Here is a 16727-nt window from a genome sequence, read left to right as displayed (position 1 = left end):
CAAACACCCCCTAAACGAGTTTTTCTCTGTGTGCAAAATGGTAATTTGGTATACCGCCAATATGTAACGGTACCGTGCAAAATAAGGTGCACCCCCACTAAAATTGAAAATATAAAACCATGGGCATAATCCAGTTAGTACACTACCTTGCAATACGTGTGAGTGGGCATAATCGTGATATAGTCCCCAAGCAAATCCAAAAATGGGGATTATTAGAATCACACCTACCAGAACACATGAAAATCACATCCTTTCTCCAGAACACAGTCTACAACTCTCGTGTAGCTATTTTGCTTGCGAAATATGAAACACACTGTATACATACTTGGGTTCTCTCCCTATTATTATTAATATACTCTTGATACAGTCCCCACTCTACGGGAAATCAAGTTTGATTTTCACGGCGGTGGGGACAGTTTCAACAATATAGATATACTAGTGATGCAGTCCCCTCGCTATTGGATACACAGTTCACTTTGCACGCAGTGGGGACAGTTCCAACAGTATAGCTATTATAATACTCGTGATACAATCCCCACGCTATGGGATACACATTTCGTTTGGCACGCAGTGGGGATAGCTCCAACCATGGAGCTTTTAATAGCTCCATGCTCCAACAGTTTATTATACTCGTGATACCGTCCCCTCACAACATAAAATCGTGCTCGTTCGACAAGGGGATGGGGACAGTTTCCCAGTGCCAAGGAAGACTCATTCAAACCTTCGGGTATTATTACCATTATCATTATTATTATTATTGTCATCATTATATTATCATTATTATCATACCATAGTCATCATTATTATTGTTATTATTATTGTCAATATTATTATTATCAATATTATTATTATCATTAATATTATTATCATTATTATTATTACTATCATTATTATTCTTTATTATTGAAGTTGTTATTATTATTATCCTTTATTATTATTATCATTACTGTTTTTATTGTCTCACCTGCATAGCAGAGTGAGACTATAGGCGCCGCTTTTCCGACGGCGGCAGCGTCAACACCAAATCTTAACCGAAGGTTAAGTTTTTTAAATGACAGCATAACTTAAAAAGTATATGGACCTAGTTCATGAAACTTGGCCATAAGGTTAATCAAGTATTACTGAACATCCTGCATGAGTTTCACGTCACATGACCAAGGTCAAAGGTCATTTAGGGTCAATGAACTTAGACAATGTTGGGGGAATCAACATCAAAATCTTAACCTAAGGTTAAGTTTTTGAAATTTCATTATAACTTAGAAAATATATGGACCTATTTCATGAAACTTGCACATAAGGTTAATCAAGTATCACTGAACATCCTGCATGAGTTTCACGTCACATGACCAAGGTCAAAGGTCATTTAGGGTCAATGAACTTTGGCCGAATTGGGGGTATTCGTTGAATTACCATCATAACTTTGAAAGTATATTGGTCTAGTTCATATAACTTGGACATAAGAGTAATCAAGTATCACTGAACATCCTGTGCAAGTTTTAGGTCACATGTTCAAGGTCAAAGGTCATGTAAGGTCAATGAACTTTTGCCATGTTGGGGGTATTTGTTGAATTACCATCATATCTCTGTAAGTGTATTGGTCTAGTTCATAAAACGTTGACATAAGAGTAACCAAGTATCACTGAACATCTTGTGCGAGTTATAGTAGTTTTCAAAGTCAGCACTGCTGCTATATTGAATCGCGTGATGCAGGTGAGACCGCCATAGGCATTCCACTTGTTATCATTATTGTCAATTTTATTTTGTTATTATTATTATTATCATTATCATTATTATCAGTATTATTATTACTATCATCGTCATATATCATTATTATTCTTTATTATTGATGTTGTTATTTTTGAAAGAGTCAACCCCCAAAACATTAAAGTAATCAATACAAATATGTGACAGAAATGAAAAGTAAAGTAATGATAACAACAATAATGATAATGATTGGGTAATAATGATGATAATAAAGAATAGTAACAATGATATTGATAGTTAATTATAATTATAAAAATAATAATAAAGGTTAATAATAATATTAAGGGTAATAATAGAGTATAATAACAATAATAATTATTATTATAAAAGTAATAAATAAAAGATAAATTATGTTTTAAAAAATCATGATAACAATAATAAGTAAAAATAAATAATACTAACAAAAATAATGTCTGCTCACCCATTGACTTTTACACATGATTTGGGGACGTTACATGAAAATGTAATTTAATATTATTCCAGAATTCTTAGTTGGACTTTTTAAATGAATATCTGTCTAAGTATTGAAGGTGTATGATTTGTAGTCGTTGAGGGTTTTTCACTGCAAAGAAATCGGTGAACACGTCCCACTGGGATTAGAATTGCAAAGATGTGCATGTGTGTAGACAAGGGGCACTAGCTATGCAGACGTACTTGGACACCCAGAGTTGTATCTCCAGACAAGTCAGCAGTTTCAGGAACTTTGTAATCAATATTTCATTAATCGACTGTTTCAAAGTAATATCAGTCAATATTGTAAAGCAAAAATAATTAGAGAATCCAGATCAAAAGATGTTTTATCTGCTGAAGTGTCCGGACATCAGACACCGCATCCTATAAATAATACTTTTCATACAATATATCATATCAAACAATAATTTCTTAAAATTCATCAATACTTCCAGTTCTAGCCTCTAGCTACCATTTAATCCACCATACCAAGAAATTAAACTTTCTTGTATTTTTTTAGTTACAATTATAGAATCTGGCTGAGCAAGCTCACTGCAAGGAAAAATAATAATTCAAAGTGAAAACTTCCCTTCTTCCATAAACAATATTTACAAGCGCAGGGATGTTCATTTCCTTATTCCATTTTCACCTTCCTTGCTAAAAAAATTTCAATGAATAAATAAGTGGTAGAGGAGAAAAAAAAAAACCTCTTTTAAATGGTAAGTTAAGGTATCTCTTAGTAGAGCATTGTGGCCCAGTAGATTATTCTCCAGAATTTGAAATAAAGGGTTGTGTCATTGTGTGTTCAAATCCCAGTCACGGCATGGTTTCCTTCAGCAAGAAATTGATTTGCATTGCATTGTGCTGAATTTAATCCAGGTGTGGTAGCCTATGGTGGTACCTGGCAGAAATTTATTCTGTGAAGAACACTGAAACACATTATTATGCTGCATTGTTTTAAATTGCTTAGTAAGTGTTAAGCACTAAACAAGAATAATTTGTGACCACTTAGTGTAAATTTTTCATCATCCAAATTCCAAAAATATACTGTAGATATATTGATATATACTGTATTTTATACCTCTCTTGCTGAATTTGTTTGCTTCCATATCCTGAGACCTGAGTCTAAGTATACTAGTGAGCAAAGCGAGCAATCTATAACTTTCGGATTTTCTTCCTTTTCACTGATTTTACTTACTTTTAGAAAGAGAGCTATTATATGGAGTTGGACATGGAAGCTATGTTTGCTGAATTCCATTTTGTTCTACACAATCTTCCCAGTTCTTGTTTATTTCATCCCTGACTTTGCTTCCCAACTTATTTTCCTCAATTACCGTGAGTAAAATCATTTTAATATAGTCGTTATGTAGATGACACCGGATATCATTTTAATAGTTTTAATTTAGTCATTCTTAATGGAAGTTCAAACATCTCCTCTGTATCAAGATAATAATAATTATCATAAGCATGATTATTTATTAATGAAACTTTCAAAAATTAATGAAACTATTGAGTAAGAATGATGTGAATTTTATAAGCAATTGTGTTTTTAACAATTTCTAAATGCAAACTGTACAACATTGAGTATGATTATCTAACCAGTTGATGTGTGTACATGTAGTACTGTTATACAATAAATATCAAGTTTTGAGTAGTGTTCTCTGTCTTTAATGCTGAGGGTTTGGGTCTGAACCTTCTTGTTCTTTTTTTTTCCTTTTCCGTATGGGCAAGGTATTGCAGACGTGTATTAACTTATTTTCTCTTTATCTCGGTACAAATGCTATTTACTTTCAGAGTCTCAGATAAGGTTTGCAGTTAGAAAATAATAACTGGTTCATGTTTTGTTAAAGTGTTTCTTATTCTATGGACAGAATCAAATATTTGTCTTTAGAGTCTTATCTGTGATGATAATATTGGATCCAGCTTGAACAAATATATGGGTTAATTAAAATGATTGGATATTCTGTGTTAATCAAGTTATGGTTTTGTCATTAAGGACATATACAAGTATTATTTGTATGAAGACTTCAGTGTTAGGATGTAAGTTTGATTGTATTTTCACAGTATAAAACAAAATGCACAATTAAAGAAAATTAAATTGTTTATAAATGTATTGGGGCTCTTTTCTACCATCCAAGTCTGTTTTTTTAAATACTTTGGAGAGAATGGCCATTAAGCCCCTAACAGTATCCTTGTATATATCAATATAGTGATGAGTGTTAGAAACAAAGAATAATTTATTTGTTTTAAATTTATGCTCTTCTACAACAAGAATGTGAGTAATTGAGCATCACATCCATACTTTGTACATTTTGAAGTTTTCAAAAGGTTTTGCACATATTTTTTTAAACAGTCAAGTGTCCTGTATTCAGAGACTACCATGCTCCTGAGGTATATGGATTGAAAGGAGCAAGGAATGTATATCTACCTTCTACCAATGGAGTTCAGCTTGGAGTGTGGTAAGACTTTCATTCAAGTATAGTCTTGTTCCAGGGCAATTCCTAATAAGCAATATGTTATTCATGAATATTACCATTTATTATGTGGTCAATGTATATCTACCTTCTACCAGTCAGACCGCAGGTCCCTATGCTAATGAGCAAAAAGGCCAGATTCATCCAAATCATCTCGTGGCTGAATCCTCCTCCTTGCAAAATCTCGTGATTCGTGAGATTTTCTTTCTCTAAGAATTTACCTGTTTTAACCTCAAGTTAAATGAAATATTATTGCACCATCAGATAGAGTAAATGTTACTCTTTCATATTGGTCATTTATTTTGTATACAATATTTCGTTAAAAAAGTAAACTTCTGGCCTGAAAATGTGCCTCAAAACTGAATTTTCTTCCTCTGTTTTCTTTTGCAAATTGTGCAAAACTTTTTATTTTGAGCCTCAATGATATCAATATCACCATAAAGCTGAACTTCTGTACTTTCTCACAATGCCACTCTTGATATGCGGCACCTTTTAATCGGGTCAAGATCACACTTTTCCCACCAAGGTACAAGACGAGATTTCTGAAATTTTGTGCTTGCATGAAATCCAGAGTTCTGATTGGCTGGATAAGGTTCACAGAACAACAGGCGCGGGGTATTTGAGGAGATTACCACATGGGAAGTATGACCTTCCCATGAACACAGGCACTGGAACCGTTGGAATTTGCCACTGTGTGGTCTCTTTGACCAATCAGAGTGCAGTATTCTGGTTTTCAAGCTGCTTTATGTACTTGGCAAATGAAAAGTGTGATCTTGACCCGATTAAACCAATTCTTATTTTGAAACCTATATCATTTTAAAGCATACATATTCAGCTTTATCATGATCTAAAAATCATTTGGGCTCAAACAAAAATAAAGTGTGAAAATAGCAGCTTTTGTCAGGTGAAAATAATTATTTTGTAGCATATTTTAGATCAAAATTTTAACCTATATTACAAAATCTTTGAATAAATTCAAACACATGACCTGAAAGAATGATTCTTCTTCTCTACAATGACACCAAATTCATGAAATTTGATGCACAATTAGAGCAGCAATGACCGAATGAAAAGAGGTGTTTTGGTCCGCATCAGGCTCATTAAATATGCAAAACATCTCAAGTCATGAATATCACTTGGATGAAAGAAGCCACTTTCTTGGGACCTGCCGTCTGACTGCTACCAATGGAGTTCAGCTTGGAGTGTGGTAAGACTTTCATTCAAGTATAGTCTTGTTCCACGGCAATTCCTAATAAGCAATGTTATTCATGAATATTACCATTTATTATGTGGTCAATGTATATCTACCTTCTACCAATGGAGTTCAGCTTGGAGTGTGCAGTGTGGTAAGACTTTCATTCAAGTATAGTCTTGTTCCAGGGCAATTCCTGATAATCAATGTTATTCATGAATATTACAATTTGTTATAATATTATTATTATTTTCACTTGAATGCTTTCCTCATTTCTATGGCTTTTAACCATGGTAACAGAATTACCAGAAAATCAAACCATTTTCATAAAACAAAAATATCTTGTGATATTTAATAGTTCATTTTACTTAATGATAGTCCCATACTTTGTTTAGTCCAATGTTTGGGTATTCTGGACTATGAGTTTGATTAAAATTATTTGAATATGAAGTGAGCCTGAGGTGCCCGTTGTTGTCATGTGGCATTGCTCACCATCTTGCGATATTGCTAATAGCAATTATTGGGAGCAGACATCTAAATGTACCGTCACAATTAAAAATGAAATTATACTGGCGTAATAAAATTCAAGGAAGGGTTATATCAGAGATGTGTAATATTCAACTTTACACAATGCTTGTATTCATGGAAATCTCAGAAATGAAAGGTCAGATTGCGTTTGGATGTAAATAGAATTATTGAAATGTCTTCATAATGGATAAGCAAATAATATTGCACATTGCAGGGAGCAAACAAACTACACTTGTATGCATAATCAGGGAAAGGAAAGTCAAAGAATTTGTACTTGTTCAAAGTCAGTTAAACCTCATGTTAGAATAAAGAATAGAGGGAACAATACCAAGAGGGAGATGCAAAATTAAGTGGAAAGAAAATATCAAGAATTGAAGTGGAATGAAAGCAAAAGACCAGAATGGTAAAAGATTTTGTTTTAAGAGTCAAATGGAAAAATTTAAAATCATGCTCTAAATCAGAAGATATTTAGGAAAAGTAGATGGCCTTAAGAATTGACTTTAGTTAAATCATAAAGGCAATCGTAGCAATTTTTTCTTTGAAGACATTTGTTGCAGGTTAAGAAAAAGAAAAGCTTTCCCAAACAAAAACAATGATATTTTCGTTAAAAATTGAATAAGATTACATAGATGTAATAAGTAATCAAATTTTTACAAGGAATTTTGCAGATCGTATATTACCTTTGAAAATTATTTCATTTGACAAAAATGATTTAATTGTTATTGTTCATACTCTCACAAGCTCTTTCCTCAATATTCAGATTGCAAACCATGAATTTGAATTATGTATAATCTTCTTTTTAAGTTTTGAGTATTTGTACCAATGGGAATAAAATTTCTTAGTCAATCAAACTTTATGTTTTCTCTTTAGGCAAATGCTTCCTACTTCTGTAAGACCTGCCAGAGAAGATGATGAAATATCAGCAGAGTTCTTTGATAAAGCATTAAGAGACCATAGACCAGTAATTATGTACTGCCATGGAAATTCAGGTTCAAGGTAATAATTTCAACTCCAAAACATAACCTGAAGTAAGATTTGATATCAGAAAATAACCATTGATAATAATTCTCAAAGGATTAAACACATTATCCAAATAATATATCGAGTTATTTTGTCACTCTTTCTTCTCTTTCTCTTTCATTTTCTCACCCTTTCTTGATCTCTCTCTTGTTGCTTTTCTTTCTCATTCTTTTTTCCTATGTCTGGTTTTCAGTATCATTTTCGTTTGCTCAGTTTGTATAACTGGATCAAATCAAAATCACTATTCAAAGACAAAAAAATACATATTATTGTTTCTTTCTTTTTATTATACAGAGCAAATCCACACCGAGTAGAATTGTATAAATTATTGATTAGACTGGGATTCCATGTCGTAGCTGTAGACTACCGAGGTTTGTAAAATTTTCTTACATTATTATTAATGTTGGGAATCAAAATTAGACATCTTTTAAAAATGTATGGCATGAATTTATTAATGTCTGTGTAAGGTTATTTTCTGCACATGATTATATCTAAATATGGCATTTTGTGTGAAAGAAATTATTATGTAATTTTTGTTATTTTCTCTTATGAAGTGGTATCATTAATTTGTATTTTCTAGAAGATTTTCCTCTACATACCGGTATTCCAAAAAATATTGCATTTTCAAAAATCTTTGTTTGTGAAATCAAGCAAGAAATTAACCAATGACCATATTATTATTTTTTTTTAGGATATGGAGATTCATCAAGTCATACCACTCCGGATGGTATTCATGATGATGTAAGAACAGTGTATAGATGGCTGAGAGAAAGGACAGGGGATTCCCCTTTCTACATCTGGGGACATTCCCTTGGAACAGGGTAATGTTCTTTGGGCTTAATATTCAACATCTTGTTAGGTGATCTGTCGATCGCCAGATCAACTATTAATTTCGTACGCATTTTCTTTCATTTTTTTTATTTTTCCGCCCTTTTCTTGTTAGCGTAAAATCTCAAAATCTACATCTTCAATTTTCATCAAAATATCATCAGTTATGAGGACTTATCATGTCATGTGTATGAAACAAGTTTAAGGTCAAAAGGTTATCGTGACGTCATCTAGACGCCATTTTGTAAAATCACATTATCAATCATATCTTCATTATCAATTATCAAAAATCAACAATATTTACATCACATTAACTTCAGGTCAAGAATCAACTGTCCATGTCATCAAAGGTCATGTAAAGGTCACGACGCGCGTGTCAAAATTTTTAAATGCTCAAAATTACTTTTTGACCAAAGTGGAGTATGGTTCAGGTCATTTTAAGCATTTCAAAAATGTGCACGCGTGCACGGTTACGCGTGTGTTCTCGTGCGTAACGGCACTATACAACAAAGGATCGCCATTTTTTTCATATCAATGGATTGATAATATAATTCTGAGTAATTTGATACCTTGATCAACCTTCTAGGACAAGAAATAACGGAATTAGCCTCCATCAAAGTTTACAGCACGCGCGCGCGTTCTAACCATAGACAATATATGTGCAAAAACATGCCTATACAAAATTCATTACAGCTCTTCAGGAAGTCCGTTGACCCCCAATTTTTTTTTCATATTCGAATAGAGTATGGATGGGAGATATGATTTCATGCCACATTTGACCCTAAATTTTATCAATGTCATCAAAATAGCGTTGGAACTAAAAATGTTCACTTTGCTATTTATGACGTCATCATAGTTACGCAAATTTGACTCTAACTCCGTAAATATTGGTAAATTTTCGCTCAGTTTTTTATATGTTGTAGCTGAGGACATACTTTTTCTAATGTGATGGCTATATTTACATTTAAAGGAACATATCATCCTGAAAAATGGCAAGTTATAGAGGCATGTCATTTTTGCTCATTTTGTGTGCAATCTCTATGGGAAATGACTTTTTCTTAAAAACTTGATTTTACATTCCTCTATTTCGCGAGCCATATCTCCATTTCTTTTTTTTTCGGTTTTCTCTGAGCTTGGAGTATGTTGTAGCTGAGATTCTAAGCTATCGCAAGTGTGGTCTCCATTTTCCGATCAGATGCCGAGATCATGCCCGTATTTCTCTTGCAAAATTGGATTTGAGATCCTCTTAATTTGCTTATGTGTAAAGTCTATGGGAAATAATGTAGCTCAATTGGTATTAGGTATCAGACTTGCGTCTCCAGGGTCCACGGTTCGAGCCCAGGGGTGAACATGAGAATTTTTGTTTCTTTTTGTTTCTTTTCAACATTTCACAAATGGTCCTTTATGACCATTACAAGGTATATAATTTTAAATATTGCACAATAAAATAGTTTAAAACCCTTTTAATATAACATGTACCATGTGTATCACCTACACCTATTTCACAAAACTTCTCATTTCCCATTTTTCAAGAGTATTCAACTTGTTCTTTTCGTAATAAAAGTTTAGTTTTCAATATGATCATCGTATTGATCTCAATAAACATGGTGATTGTATTCGTGATCATGAAAATCAGAGACAGATCACCTAATTCGTCCTCATGACGAATTAAAATTCTAGTTCACATTTAAAGTCAAATAGATGAATAATTTCAATCTATTGCAGTTGCAGGTCAACGATTTAGTAAATTCTCAACTGAAATAAACTTGCTTTTATTGATGTAAATATTCAGCTGTGTTCAAAACATTTTTCTGTTCTTTTATGTTTATACATACGTTATGTGTGCTCAAGATAAGAATAATAGTTTGCCCAAGAATAGAATATTCTTGAGACAAATGTCACTGTAAATGCCTATACATGTACACATATATTTGTAGATTTTGTATGTTGATTGTATGATGAGTTTTGATAGTCAGCATTTAATTCCACTTTTATTTGTTCTCTTTCTTTCAGAATATCCACAGTATTCACTTCAAAAATATGCAGAGAAGGTGAGTGTGAACAGTACTATAGAAAATCTTCTTTGTTGAACCCTGTAACATGAATGATATACTTAATTTTGCAATCTATTTTATTGTCAGATTTTGACAAATCATTTAAATGTAGAATCATTTGATTTTGCATAAAGTTTAATGCATAAAATCACTATACTCTACACTCGACTGAAACATATTATAGTCATCCTGTGTGTAATGAGTAATACATTATATTTCTTATTTGATAGAGGGATGTCCTACAGGTCTAGTCTTAGAAGCACCATTCAACAACCTTCTAGATGAGGTCATGAGACATCCATTTGGAATGGTAAAGAACTCTATCTAATTGATCCAGCTATGGGACATATTCATGAATTGTGAGATTATTAGTAAGATGATATCATAGAGAGGTGGAGGGTGAGATGAAAGGAGAGGAGAGAGTGATGAAGAGAATGCCGGGGAGGGAGAAAGACAGGAGATGAAAATAGAATATATGATATATCATGTAAACAATATTTGTCTTAATTTATATATCTGGAACATTCCTCCATACAACTTAGGTTACTTTGATCTAGCTTTTAATTCTATGGCTCCATATTTTCAGAGTAGCGTATTACAGACTTTCACATAGATGGATATATAAAAGAGAAATGTGAGATAACATGTAGCTGTATATTTGTCTTCTTTTATAGCCATGGAACATTCTTCCATACAGCAGAGGTTACTTTGATCAAGCTTTTAATTCTACAGCTCCATACTTTCAGAGTGACGTTAAGTAAGTTCCCACTACCCTCCTATATCCTATGATACAGAAATAATCATGATAATGGTACTAAGAGAACAACCTCAAATATACAACTTCATATTCATCTGCTCACATCGGTATAAATTTGACCACAAGTACATGTATAATACAGTTCCTTCATAGGGAAAAATTATCAATTTTTTCTCGCCTGCATAGCAGAGCAAGACTAGGCGCCTCTTTTCCAATGACGGCGTCAACATCAAATCTTAACCTAAGATTAAGTTTTTGAAATGACATCATAACTTAGAAACTATATGGACCCAGTTCATCAAACTTGGACATAAGGATAATCAAGTATTACTGAACGTCCTGCCCTGGTTTCAGGCTACATGTCCAAGGTCAAAGGTCATTTAGGGTCAATGAACTTTGGCCATGTTAGGGGTATTTGTTGAATTATCATCGTAACTTTTAAATGTTATGGATCTAGTTCATAAATCTATAGACATAAGGGTAATCAAGTATAAATGATTGTTTTGCACACATCTTAGATCACATGATCATGGTCAAAGGTCATTTTGGGTCAATGGACATAGTATTATCATATCATATATTTATCATTATCATATGAATGTTTTCTTTGTGAATAATTATTCAATAGCTGTTTTCAAAGTCAGCACTGTTGCTATATCGAATCGCATAATGCAGGCGAGACTGCCAGAGGCGTTCCACTTGTTCACTTAATGCACCCCTGAGATGATGTGAAAGAAAGATGCTCATAAAGAGATAGTGTAATCAATTAATCTCTGTTATCTGATGAAATGAAATACAAGTCCTGGAATCCAGTCTTTCTTTTCTATATCGCTGTAATCTCATTAAAGCTGCAGTCAAGTTTTCTGGAACAAAATTCTTCTAATTTCAAAGATGAGTGATGACTGATTTAGAAGCCAGCAAGTTAGGATGCTATTGCTGGTGAAAACAATACCATAACAATATTCTTTTGTATTTTTCTAAATAAATCATAGAAAATTTGATTATATTTTGTATTCAGCATAGAGCATGTGACATGTCCTATTCTTATTCTCCATGCTGAAGATGACTGGATTGTACCACATGACCTAGGAAGGAAGGTAAACTTTATCATATTTATCATACAATATTGGGAGGTGCTGGGATACAAAATTAGTCTTCTTGTGAAAGATCTATATAATGCATCTGTCATTGTAAAATTAATAAATAAATTATATTTATGTAAATGCAGGAAAGGGATTAGGGGGTTTGCAACACGTATTCATGCATAGCCTATCAGTATGTAACATTGTATAGAAATACCCTTTATTTGTATTGTTATTTAGACATAGAAATCAGTCATATTTGATTAACTACCAACATGTTGGTTTTTTTTCTGCCTAGCTTTATGACATAGCTGTTGAGAAAAGACCAGCATCAGCAGATCCAATCCAAATGGTTTCATTTCATAGTGAAGAGGGCTGTGGACATAAAAATATTGCTTATTCATCGAAGCTACCATCTATTTTGAGGTAATTCATATAGAAATATAATGTGTTCAATTAACAAAGAACACAATCTGTGATATTCTCATAGCATTGATGAAGTTAACCAAAGGTTAACTAAACTGAGGCCAAGGTTTACTCAACTGAGACCATACTTTAATCGAGTGCAAGTCATCAGCTCATTTACCAACTACAGATTTCCTCTAAAGTAAAGTTTCTTGAAAAGTAATTTTGGTATGTAATGAGAAGAAAAAAGATTGTATGAATATAAATGAATTAAGCCGAATTCTCAGGCGTATTAAATTTCTAATAAATATTATAAAGCAGGATGAAATCTTTCCATAGAAGTGTGGACTAAATGCCTGATTAGTCTAGTTGATTTTATGATTAGAATGCATGGACCAACCAATAGTCCATATTCCCTGGTTTAACTTAACAATGGTTTATTGATTTTTTTAAACTATGGGTTGCCAAACAATACATGAATTTCCATAACTACATGTATGTTATCAATTTATCACCTTATTTGGCATTCAAAACATTACAATCTATCTTGAAATGATGAATATGATAGTTTTCTTTGCCTTTAAAACATGAGTATGATCCCAGTTAACTCACAAGAAGCATACTGTGTAAATCAGTAATTTGATTCTTCAAACTCTCCTATAGCGTCACATCATTTAGCCTAGCCTTAGACTTGGGTAGAGTAAAAAAATAACTTTAACTCTTCAGTGTATGTTGAGAAAGCAAAGCCATAGTGATTTTTGTTGGAAATTGAATAAAAATGTACGTGTATGTATTATTTTGTTGAATTTGATGATACTTGATTCATGCAAAAGTGAAGATATGTCTACATTTCTTTAAAAGTTAAAGGATAAATGACAAAATAGTAATAGAAAAAATAGAATTTATCGCATACAGGTATTTAAGTTTATTTCCATAGTTAAGTCCATCTCTGTGTACATAAACTGACATTCCATTCTTTCCTGTTAATTCTGAATAAAAAAAAAAAATTTGATTTTAACCATTTTTGTCGTGAATGTGCAGTCAATTGACAAAATCCTTCCAATACCTGAAAGTTGTGTGAACATATATGTATAAGTTGTATTTTTAGAATATCCATCTGAAGTCTCTTATTGTAATATTTAATGGGAAGAAGTTTTTGAATAGTGAAATATTAAAATACTGTAACAATTCTATTTTGCTTCCTGTTTATGACCATTTCTATTTCCTTGTTAGCTGTAAACAAGATAATTTTGTCATTTAGAAATTGTGTAAACATATTGATTTAGAATTTTCTTTCCTGGGACTGTTTCACAAGGAATTAAGTTTGACCTTCAATAAGTCACGACTAAGCCAATTAAGTCATTTTGCACCAAATTGCTCATTGTTACTGTATCAAGTTTATAATCTCATTCATGCTCCCTGACCAATTAATGATGTGATGCATTATATTATACTACATGTAACTTTGATTTTAAGTCACACTTGCAAAATATTTTACTGTAAACTTTTAAATGTATTTCATTTTTAATGCTTACTTTAGGATAGTTTTAATAAATTTTAAGTTATCCATATTCAAATCTCATCTTGACTTTGATTTTATTCCATTATAATAATATAGTTCTCTCTCTCGTTCTTTCTTTTTTTCTTTGTCTCCCTCTCTCTTTCATTCTCTTATGCTCTCATCAGTGATTTCATCAAATGAGGAACCAAAGGTTGTCAATGAAACCCAGTAGCTTCCAAGCCATATGTGTGTGCAGCTGTTTTTTTTTAATATTCTTTGTGGTGCTTCAACTTTTAATTATGTGATTTTAGTTTCTGACTATTACCTCCTACGGTGTAGATAAGATTTCTGAGTATTACCTCCTGCTATTACCTCCTACGGTGTAGATAAGATTTCTGAGTACCTCTTGTTGCCATGTCACCTCATGTAAACAGGGTTGATTTCATTCATTAACATCGTTCTGATGAAGACAATCAAACACTCTTGGTATTCAGCTCCATAACATAAAGATTGCTGTGGGGTTGATTTCAATATTGATTGCATTGATTATTGTGTATGAATGATCAATAATAAAATCTCTCCCATAACAATTCACTAAGCTTTATGTTATGAGATAAAAGCAGATATGCTATGTTTACTTACATTTCTTCTGAACATTTGAAAAGATATTTCATGATTTGATGGAGGCAGAAGCTATAAAATTAGATAATTTCTATCCCTTTAGTGGCAGACAACATTGACTTGAGTCTGTTGAAGTAATTTAAATGAATCAATGGCTTATCCAAGCCAGTGGTTACTAAAAGAATAGACATTTGAACAACAACAGTGATTTGAATACACAAAAGTAATTTAAATTGATCAGCGCAATGGCTTATCCAAGCCAGGGCTAATTAATAAAATAATAGACATTTGAATAACTACAGAGAAATTATATAAGCTGACGTTATTAGTTCCTTTGATATCAAGTTAAAATAATGATACTGCAGGCATCTACTCTATTGCTTTGGAATACACATAATAATGCTTCAATATTGATAGTGATGTTTTAATGATTTTGAATACATCTCCTTATTATATAAGTACTCTTATTTGAATTTTTTTCTTCTTGTTTTGTAGTTTGTGATGTGCCATGTATTCCTGATTATGGTGCCAATGGAGTGTATTTGATGCTTGTTCATATGAGGTATATGATTAGACAAATCATATATTTCTGTATTAATAATGAAGGAAATCAAATTATGCAGCTAATCATAGTTAAGAATTACAGTAGCTCATAATAGTTAAATGAAAATCCCTAGCAAATTGATTCATGAAATTTTCAGCTACTTGGCACTCATTTCGAGCTGGAAAGAATTATACTGTATAATAACATTTTGTAATCACATTGTCTTAGAGCAAAGAAAGAACATATTTATTGATTGAAGCAAAAAAAAACATTGTTCTGAAATCATGATTTTGTTTAGTATACTATTAATGAAAAAATCTATATTTACTGCAATTGGCAATAGTTTTAATGAGTCAAAGTTGCAATATCTCATGTATTTATTCGAGTATTCTAAAAACTTTATCCGTTGTAGAATAGCCTTGATACACATAATTGTGTATGCATAGTTTATTATGATTCAAATCTGTCAATAAATAGTGTGATACAGAGTATTAGTCTGAAAGGTCTCATTTATTATTCATTTGCCAAAATTTTCTGACAAATTGAAAAGGGCCAGGTTTCTAATTCTATTGCACAGTTGGCGGAATATCTCATTCATACTGTTAGTTCTTCTAAGTACCAAGTATTACTGTATATGTGTAGACTACACAACCTCACTGCTTACTGAAATAACTGTTAATTATGAATTATGCACAATGTCCAGTTTCAAACAGTTACCGACCTTTATTTTTTTTAATTAATTAAATAAGTAAATGGCGATGCATTTTTTAAATCGTAGAATAGTTCTTTTAAAGATTTACCCGTTTTTCCATCTTTTTTTATGAGAAAGAGATATCTGTATCCCAACAGAGTTTGTGATGATTTTATCATAATATTTGGGCAAAAAAAGAATGAATCTAAAGGGATAGATACTGTTTGTGCAGTGCATATTTTGTGTAAGTTGTTTCGAGTAATGTGTAACTTTTACCTCAAATATGATTTTTTTTTTTTGTGCTGTTGATATTTTTAGTACTGATCATGCATGGGTGATCTTGATAAGGAAAGGTAAACAAGAATAGTGCATATTGATATAGTACCCTGCTATATTGATTCATAATAGTAATAGTGGTAGTGGTAGTGGTAGTAGTAGTAGTAGTAGTAGTTTACACATTTGTCATCTTGTGTATGATTTTTGTTAAAAAGAAAAAGGGTGATTTTTTTCACAAAGCAATTTGTCAGTGGTTTTCCCAACTTTATTCAGCCAATCAGAATTAAGAATTTCAGTAGCACATAACAGTTTAGTGAAAATCACTGGCAAATTGCTTGATGAAACTCACTTACTTGGCACTCATTTCGAGCTGATATTCATCAATAACAAAGAAATAATAATTTTGATGTAGCACAAAAATTTTGTCGTAAGTCCTGATTTTGTTATGACACTATTCCATGGCTGGTCATGGCCTTAATTTGTTAGACCAGGGTTCCGTAACACAAAGGTCTGCAATCAATCGCGAAATACCAATGACCA

The 16727-nt window shown here is 32.2% G+C and overlaps 1 protein-coding gene across 3 annotated transcripts; it reads left to right on the top strand.

Moving 5' to 3' along the window:
- Positions 1-3410: 3410 nt before the first annotated feature.
- Positions 3411-16607, top strand: LOC129265070 (lysophosphatidylserine lipase ABHD12-like). 3 transcript variants are annotated; one of them, XM_064101794.1, is made up of 11 exons: positions 3411-3549; positions 4568-4673; positions 7279-7404; positions 7723-7799; positions 8120-8249; positions 10270-10307; positions 10541-10620; positions 10985-11067; positions 12086-12164; positions 12448-12575; positions 14241-16607. In XM_064101794.1, the coding sequence occupies exons 3-11, from the start codon at positions 7283-7285 to the stop codon at positions 14254-14256; spliced, it is 753 nt and encodes a 250-aa protein (XP_063957864.1). In that variant the 5' UTR covers positions 3411-3549; positions 4568-4673; positions 7279-7282; the 3' UTR covers positions 14257-16607. The 3 variants fall into 3 exon arrangements, with proteins under 3 accessions (XP_063957864.1, XP_054759029.1, XP_063957863.1); XM_054903054.2 differs by lacking the exons at positions 3411-3549; positions 4568-4673 and adding an exon at positions 5870-5895; XM_064101793.1 differs by lacking the exons at positions 3411-3549; positions 4568-4673 and adding an exon at positions 5942-6027.
- The last annotated feature ends 120 nt before the right edge of the window (positions 16608-16727 follow it).

This window comes from Lytechinus pictus, chromosome 7 (genome assembly GCF_037042905.1).
Source record: "Lytechinus pictus isolate F3 Inbred chromosome 7, Lp3.0, whole genome shotgun sequence".
NCBI classification, from domain to species: domain Eukaryota; kingdom Metazoa; phylum Echinodermata; class Echinoidea; order Temnopleuroida; family Toxopneustidae; genus Lytechinus; species Lytechinus pictus.
This window is presented reverse-complemented; position numbering and strand designations above follow the sequence as displayed.

Coding starts and splice junctions, on each gene's coding strand:
- LOC129265070 (XM_064101793.1), top strand. CDS start 5,948: ATGTTATTCATGAATATTACCATTTATTATGTGGTCAATGTATATCTA. Junction 11,068..12,085: donor TACTTTCAGAGTGACGTTAA/GTAAGTTCCCAC, acceptor TTTTGTATTCAG/CATAGAGCATGTGACATGTC. Junction 12,165..12,447: donor CACATGACCTAGGAAGGAAG/GTAAACTTTATC, acceptor TTTTCTGCCTAG/CTTTATGACATAGCTGTTGA.